At 43.2% G+C, this 8,835-nt stretch overlaps 1 protein-coding gene across 2 annotated transcripts; it reads right to left on the reverse strand.

Annotated features, from left to right (window-relative positions):
• On the reverse strand, positions 1-8,294 carry LOC311240713 (lymphotoxin-alpha-like). 2 transcript variants are annotated; one of them, XM_084329287.1, is made up of 4 exons: positions 8,234-8,294; positions 7,828-7,858; positions 2,488-2,544; positions 1-2,099 (listed from the first exon to the last, which is right to left on the reverse strand). In XM_084329287.1, exons 1-4 carry the CDS (start codon positions 8,237-8,239, stop codon positions 1,663-1,665), a joined length of 531 nt encoding a protein of 176 aa, XP_084185413.1. In that variant the 5' UTR covers positions 8,240-8,294; the 3' UTR covers positions 1-1,662. The 2 variants fall into 2 exon arrangements, with proteins under 2 accessions (XP_084185413.1, XP_084185412.1); XM_084329286.1 differs by lacking the exon at positions 8,234-8,294 and adding an exon at positions 8,010-8,200.
• Between the last annotated feature and the right edge of the window lie 541 nt (positions 8,295-8,835).

Consider the following 8,835-nt stretch of genomic DNA (forward strand, 5'->3'; position numbering starts at 1 on the left):
TACAAAACAATGAATTTTTTTGAAAAGAACTTTACAGATGTGTTCCATAGACTCACAGGAATTGTGTAAAGTTGCCCAAATAGTGAAAGGAATAGCAAGACACAGGACTTTTAAATTGAACAAGGCCCCGTCAAGCACAGATTGAGGCCATATCAAGTCAAGTCAAGTCAAGTCAAGTCAAGTGTTTTATTTGTCACGGCATACAAGGCATAATGCATATTAATGTAACTGCAAATCTAGAGGAATTTAAAGAAGTGGGATTGTGGTAAATTAAATATTTATTTCTGACATAGTATTTTCACGTGTTAAGTGTAATTTCACGTAAAAACAAAGCATCATCTCAGTTTCACAATATTGTACCCTGATACAGAATGAATCACTTCAGACTTCCTTTCCATGGGACATTTTCCATCGACTGAGAAGTACAGTCTGGCCCCCATGCCTGTACATCACACAGCTTGCGAAACATGTTTGACAGTGGAACGTCATGGTGGCTCGTATATACAAGTAAAAGTTTAATTTAGCAATGCAACTTTCTCAACACTCCCAGGGGGATCCCTTGGAAAACAAGTCTTTCTGGGCTGTGATTCATATTGGTAACTAAGATCCCGTTAGACCACTTTTCTCAGACAACACCACACAAAGATGTATTGACTTTTCTACAAGTAAGCTAGTAGTCACTGCCATCCCTGTTGTCTGCTGTTAACACTCACCATTCCTCCCAGGTGTCAGGCTCCTCATTCACTTCAATTAATTTTGGGTTAGTATACAAACTACAGCAATATGATTCTATGGAATATTTGTTTCTGTGTCCAAGGTACCGGTTTTTATGAGCTAATGTTGCCATTTTCAAATGATCAGTAAAGGAACTCTTTCACTTGAGGTTTAGTTTTTTATAACTTTTTGGAATCTTACTTAAAACAGCACGTAGCCATGGGTAACCACTCCTCAAACAGAAATGTACATTTGACTCTGAATTGTGTTTTATTGAAATCTGCACTGCAGTAGTTTGTTTATATTTCAGAAATATGATATTTAAGTTGTGAAAATGAATGGAAATGAATAAGGAACCTGACACGTCTTTGGAGGGATGGTGGCGTTGACAGCAGATAACAGGGATAGCAGTGGTCGCTAGCCCTGCACAGAGGTAAAACTGCTAAAACCTGACAAGTTATATTAAAGTGAAATATCCCTTTAAGATTACTGAGATTTTATTGAAAGTAAGAATGGGCTATAGAATGGAATCATAAGTTGAAATAGGTGAGATGGGATTTAAGAGGTAGAGGGTAACCTTGAGCTGAGGTCTAGTGCTGAGATATTAGGAGGGTAGTAGGGTGGGGGTGAGAGGGTCGGACCCAAGGCTCAGGGTGGAGGTGACATCTAGTGACCAGCCTCTCCATCAGACACCCCCCTGGCAGTTCCTGCATTAGAATATCTTCTCTGGAGAGAAGATGCATGTGATGCATGGACTGAGACTATCGCAATCAGGAGAGTCAAATACATTAGTGATTTGTGAAGAGGTTATTAACTCAGAGCCATCCCATGAGAGAACATTAACATTATTGATCTCCATTCCAATGGTAATATGTAAAGAAGAAAAAAAAAGAGAAAACCCCCCACAAAAGGTCGCAATATGCAGAAGCCATCTCTGTTGTCTCCAGGTTATCTTGACTCAAGATCTACGCCAAATACATGTCCAAATTCTCTTTCCTTCTCACGTGAAGTATGTATCAGTTGAGGGTGCATTGATACCACTCTGAGTCTATCTGTTGCTTCAAGATGGAACATGGCTGCCATGAACATGGATTTCTTCCCCGCCGGCACGGAGCAGCTCACTGTGTCGTAAGACACCATCAGAGGGAGGTACTTTGGGTAGGAATGTTTGAACAGATGCACACTCTGGTTCAGGCTCAACATGCGCTCGCCTTCACAGGAAGAGACTGTTGGATTCCAGGCGTAGGTGATCTGAAGATACATCTTGTAGTATCCATTTCTGGGCACAACAAAATCTCCATCACTGTATGTGAAACCACCATCAAGTCGGGCATGGTCGCGTACAGTGTTCCACTTGAGGATTTCACTATTGGCACCATTCAATACTGTAGGGGAGTAATATAGAGACTGTTATATATTGCAGAAGTTAAAGGAACACGCCAACATTTTGGGAAATTAGCTTACCGTCTTCTCCAGAGAGAGACAAGAAGATGGATACCAGTTCCCTCTCTGTGTGTTTAGTAGAAAGCTATCTGGCTGCACATTAGCCTAGCTTAACACAATGTCCGCTTCCATTCATTGTGCTAAGTTAGGCTAACGTGCAGCCAGATAGATTTCTACTGAACGCACAGAGAGAAAACTGGTATCCATCTTCTTGTCTCTCTCTGGAGAAGACGATAAGCTAATTTCCCAAAATGTTGGCATGTTTTTTTAACGCATGCATCCAGTACCCTGTTATCCTCAGCTATTCTGAAGGTAGTGCAGGCAGCCTACCTGTCAGAAAAACACTTGGATGATTCTTTTCTTGCTGCTGCTGTTGAAAACTGACTCCTACATGAGAGAATGAAACATTATTTTACTTTATGACAAGGAAAATTACCAGCATACACTCTGTACTATGTGACTCACCCATTCCTATCTCTCTAGGTTACTCTGCCTCCAGGGGTAATTTAATGTCGATGTGAATTTCCCCAAGGGGATCAATAACGGAATATCCCATTTTATCTTATCTTATGTGAAAGGAAAATGCTCCACAGCTATGCACAGATATTTTTAAAGATTCAGTATAATGTATCATTTACAACAAGTAAAATTGTGTTTTACAATCTCGTTAAATTTTTTAATAGAAGGTATGTTGATGTAAAATTGCCCAAAATGTTACAACTGAAAATGGTGACTAAAAAGCCCTTTGATCTCTATCCCCCTAGATATAAACAGAATCAAACCATTTTAGATATCCAATCTGCTTCCCTGTCAGTTGTCAAGGATATCAGCTAGTTACTGTAGTTCACAAGCAAGTAATGAAAATAGTTTACTACAATTAGCTAATTTTAGTGGTTCAAAAACATCCACAGCAACTGTGAGAATCTATTTATCACCAGCTAGCACAGGTTAGCCAATGTTAATCTCCCATAGAAACCGATCACACTAGTCCCATGAATTTGTTTACATTTTAAAGCTTCATGTATTATGATACTAACTTGACATCTCCTTTTAACTCATTCAGCGCCAGAGGGCGCTGTGTAGTGTACTGTGTGGTTGAAAGGCCAGCGTTCTAAAGTATAGGAATACGTGGCAGTGTTTACAGGGCTATAACTATATTATAGCTATGGATACAATACTATTGCCCATTTGACATCGAGTATCTATCGTTCAATATGTGAAAAAGAAATAATTTTCTCATCCATACATTCCCATTTTTATACCTTGGTGAATATAAGTATGGTTTTAGAGCGGTCTAGGGTAATTCATGGGAGGCTGGTAATAGCCCCCCAACGTGTATTATACTAAATGCATCGGCGTTCCGTCCCTACACACGCTACAATAAAAAAATCAAATGCATATGATAGGTATTATGTTCCATCATGAATGCATGAAAGGGGGGGGGGGGGGGGGGGGTTGGTGCTTTGATCGTCACCAACGGAATACGTTATGGACTAGCGTTACACACATACGCTCGGATCGCAATGAAGGCATGCTTTGATCAACGCACGATTTATATCATATAGCCCTTACCTTGACTAGGATGTTCCCCAAAAAGAATATTCCAATTATCTGATCGCGAGTCCCAGTATTGGTGTCGATCGTGTCGCCAACATAATCCGCCATACATCATCCATCTGGAGCATTCGACGCTCCTCAAGCCGATCGGGACAACCGCTCCCCTTGCCCGACATGGAAAAGTCCGCCCGGACCAATATAATCGACGCACAGCCCAAGACACAGAGTTTTTCAAAGGGTGCTCGATACCGCCGCCTGGTAGGATGCGGCCGGTATTGCACTTTTGGGATCTCAGACTCATTCCCTATGATAACACCAGGCTCCCTGGATGGATAATGAATGGAAATATCGAATAAAAGAAAAAACTGCCAAAACCCGACTATACTCGGGTCTGGCACTGAACGTTCGGCAAGTTAACCCGACTATCATCGGGCTGGCGCGGAATGAGTTAATGAACAGAGGGTCGTGTTGATTCTCTGCCTGAACCCAATTGGGCCTGGCCAACCCACCTGCTTTGGGCTGGGCCAGGCTGTAATTTGCTCACAAAACTTTGGCTACACTGCATGCAACCCCGTCCCATGAGGAACGCATCACTGATGACAGCTGCAGAGTGCTGAGCTCCAGTAGCTCACAGGATCACATTCACCCACATCCTGATTTAATTCCCCCCCCCCCCCCCCCCCCAATGAAAACAGTGCATTTCACTGCACACTATCTCCCTGTTGGTTGTCCTGCGTGGCTGTCAGGCTAGAGGGGGTCGGCTTACCTGTTCACCAAGCCAATGTTAGATGGGTGAGCGCAGGTTAAGCACCTGCATATACTGCACCAGTGATCGGTGCATTGAGTGAAAATGCAATGGCAATTGATCACCTAGTTGCAGACCCGGCGCCATGGGCGGGCATTAGGGGGCCGGGCCCGCCCACTGAGTCAGCTGTGCCCACCCTTTTTGGTCAATCAAAGTCGACTATCCAAATCCTTAGTCGGAGACAGCCCTAGTGGGCACTGATGTCAACAACAACACTACTGAAGCTAGCACCGCACTCTGTGAGAATTCGTTTTCTACCCTCAAGAACGTCTTTACAGAACATCGCCTTAGTATGCTTCATCGACGCAAGGCCAATTTAATTCAGTTGGCATTTGAGAAGGACTTAACAAAAAAGTTCAGGGATGAGTGGAGGGGCAGTGTTTTAAGAAGATTTCACTCTGTCCCCAAACGCCGCTCTACTAATGATGGTGAGTAGCCTGTGGAGGAATTTTGTTTGCTTTTTTATGCACCTTATTTTTGTTAGTTCAGTTCAGTTCGTCAGTGAATTCAGAAGTGTTGAATAAATGGAGACTTTTCAAAGATATAGAATAGAATAGAAATGTATTATCCTGAGGGAAATTTGACACTGCAAATCACTCAACATTAAACATTTAGACAGAACAAGTCACGAATAAGAATAACAAAACAAATGGCCTAAGAATAGAATAAAATGAAATAGAATAAAAATAGAATAAAAGATACAGTAAATAAATACAGTAAAAATATACTGAAGTCTACAGTAGGTGTAATATTGCACAGTGCTATTTAAAAAGTAAGAGTCCAGGAAGATGGTAACTGTCACTCTGTGCTCAGTGATGCAGTGAGGCACAGTGATGCATTGTATAGTCTGATGGCTGTCGGAATGAAGGACTTCCTGTGCCATTCAGTGCTGCATTTAGGTAGTTTGAGCCTATAACATGCTCCTCCTGTCAGCCAAGTCTGTGTATAGTGGGTGGGAGGGGTTTTCCCTGATGGCCTGGAGCTTAGCAAGGTTCCTCCTCTCCGCCACCCTCGCTAGAGTCCAGCTCCACCCCAACCACGCTACTGGCCTTCCTGACCATCTTATCCAGTCTGTTTGTGTCCCCTGCTCTCAGTCCGCTGCCCCAGCAGGTCTGCTATATATATCCGTTCAGTCTGTTTTTGTATAAGTGAATGTTCTTAAGATAGAGAAATTAGATTTTTCAATTGCCTCTCTGCTGTTTAGTTCAGCACCGTGGGCAGCGTGGGCAGCAAGCTACAGCGCCGCTGTCCCAGCTGAAACGTATAAAAGGGAACCTGTGTTGAAAAACCATTGTGCCCCCCCCCCCGAGAACATTTTATGCCCCCCCACTAATTTGTTTCTGCAGCCTGGTCTGCCTAGTTGTGTGATTGGCATTGCCAATGACATAATGCTGACAATTAACCTAACCCCACACAGTAGCGCAAGGGGTAGTGGATGGGGACAAGTAGTTACAAATTTGAGTGAGGAATTCCTTTGTGGAAGAAACAATATCTTAAATCTCACACCTTGGGGAGAGCGAAGCTCCCACCCCTCTCTACTCTTAGGGCCAGTGGCCCCTTCTCTCCCTCACAGTGGTGCGTTATTGAAATCATCTGGGGTGACACGCACCACGTGCACGCGCGCTCCCGGCGCGTGCGCGCGCTCCCGCAAATGCGCATTTAATGTCCCCTCGCTTGGGCACAGACTAAAGACAGTGCCTAATTGCCTCTACGAATGGAATGTAACACGTCTTCACAACAAGGTTAGGTGTGAATGTGTCTGAGAACGTATTTAACACACCTGACGACCGGAGCTATTGATATGCAAATAGCGAGTGAGGTTGCACACCGTGCTACCCCGTCCCATGAACAACGCATGCCTGCTCCCTCAGTGTTCTCTTAGGTGGCCACTGGCCAGTAGAAGCACTCTTCTTAGCCAAGCTCATTTAACCTACGTGTACGTTGAACGTCAAAGTGCTGTTGTGAAGCACTTTGAGCTGCAGTTTCTGTATGAAAGGTGCTATACAAATACAGAATATTATTATTATAGTAGACTAGGGAGTGGTACCCATGTACATGTCAAAATACTTCCCAAAGGTCAGTGAATACCACGATCACAACACCAGAGGGAGCTCTACAAATCATGTTAAACCCAGATTCAGCTCAAACAAGGGACTAAACACGTTTCGCAATTATGCCACATCAATGTGGAACGCCCTACCCAAAGCTGTAAAGGAATGTGAATCACTACCCACTTTCAAAACCACTCTCAAAGAACACCTACGGGAGACTGCAATTCGAAACTGGCCCCTGTAAATGTCCTAAATGTCCCCCCCTCCAATGTACAGTAAATGACCAAGTATGGTTGTCAATATTCCAATGTACAGGTTTGCTTAGTTGTACAGTGTTCCCCACCCACCCTATACCTACCTCCTACCCAACACCCCCCCCCCCCCCCCAACCAATGTACAGCCCACCCAACCCCACCCCACCTACCCAACCTCCCCCAATGTACAGTTTTTACGTCAAATGTATATACTCTCTTTTCTGGACTCTTTTTGTATCACAAACAGTACTGTATTTGCAAATCTGGTATGTCATAAATGTATAGATGTAGCAGTACTGTCTATCTGTATGTCATGTCATATATGTCCTGATGAATTGAAAATGGGGGACCCTGATGTAAACAAGACAAAAGTATTTCTCTGGTATGCATCCCCTTAACAATTGTGTGTATTGAGCTGTACTGTATTGTACCCATTCTGCAATCAGTTAATAAAGTTTTCAATCAATCAATCAATCAATCAATCAATCAATCAATCAGCGCGGTTTAGCGGTTTGCCGAGAGAGAGAGAAGTGGGAGGGGGTGGTGTTGGAGTATTTTGTTGAATGAATTCTGTTTTGTCTTTATAAAGACCGAAAAGGGTGATTTTATGATGAAAAGATTGTGTCACTGAGTTCGTTCATTTCGGGAATTAAGTATAGTTACAGGTTAGCATAAAATGTTTGTCTACAATGAGGTTGGTGTTAAGGTAATAAAACATGAAGGTGCGTAAAAAGATGTGGATAACTGAATCAGATGAGGATGATATAAACCATCAACACCTGTGTTAGCTGTATAGAGCACATTATCAAATTAATATATTATTAAATCTAATGTACGTACCGGCGGGGAATATGTGCAAAATCGTTTCCCCATATTTACTGTAAACGCCAATTTATATCAAACTATTTAATTTTGCCTGCTATTACAGATGAGACGACCAATAGCAACATTATCAACACTGCTACAATCTCATACAAATGGATAATTAGGAAATTATAATTACCAGATGAATGGTCATCAGCACTTGGTATGTGCTAAGGAAACAAATCAATGACAGTTTTAGAAACAATGGTAAGTGATAATCAGTTAATAACCACTCGACTGATTGTTGTTGCTTTACTCAAGCGTAATGTACGTATACTTTCAGTAATTTACGTCTAGTTAATAGGTTCGAGGACATTTTACCTGGCAGCGCACTGAGTTAAGTTGATATCCAAGTATGAGCAGAGACGCGAGGACTACCGTCACCACAAGCAGCAGCGCCGTCACTGTGCAGCGGATCAATCTGAACAGCCGTGTTTCTCTGTCGTGCACGAGTTTAATGAGATAGTCTTCACGGACACAACCTTCTTCCATCATGCAAGCCATCTCCATTGTAAGAGCCTGTGTACTAAGGCATACTTCCTTACCTTCATGTGACATGTCCTTTATCGTTGTGTCGCCCACGTAAGTCCCATGCTCCTAGTTTAGTAAAAAAAAAAAAAATGCCGGAGTTTCACTGCCTATTACAGATCGAGCAACAATAACTTCCGCCTGACACGCGTGGGCGACACAATGAGCGTCCTCCCGATTTGTACATGAATTAATGAAAACTTTATTTAACAGATTGCAGAATGGGTACAATACAGTACGGCTCAATACACACAATTGTTAAGGGGATGCAGACCAGTTTGTCTTGTTTACATCAGGGTCCCCCATTTTCAACTACATCACGTTCACACCGCCACCAAACGGCAGAGGGGAGGCACACAAGACGAGACATGATGTAGGTGTAGCAGGGTGGATTATCCCTGCTTCGTGGGAACGGGTGTGCACAGCCACTGGGTAGGAGACAGTAGAGCTCCGTCTGACTGCACCTTCGTCTTTGGGTCTGGAGCGTCACCTGGAGGCCGGCAGTGGGAGTGGATGGGGCCCGGGATTTACCAACCTGGTCTGGTACTCTGGTCTTCCTCTCCCTTCCAGCCATTACTCCTTTAACCCTCCCACACCTAGTGACTGAATTGTAATTAAA

This window comes from Notolepis coatsorum (genome assembly GCF_963971535.1).
Source record: "Notolepis coatsorum genome assembly, chromosome: 1".
NCBI classification, from domain to species: domain Eukaryota; kingdom Metazoa; phylum Chordata; class Actinopteri; order Aulopiformes; family Paralepididae; genus Notolepis; species Notolepis coatsorum.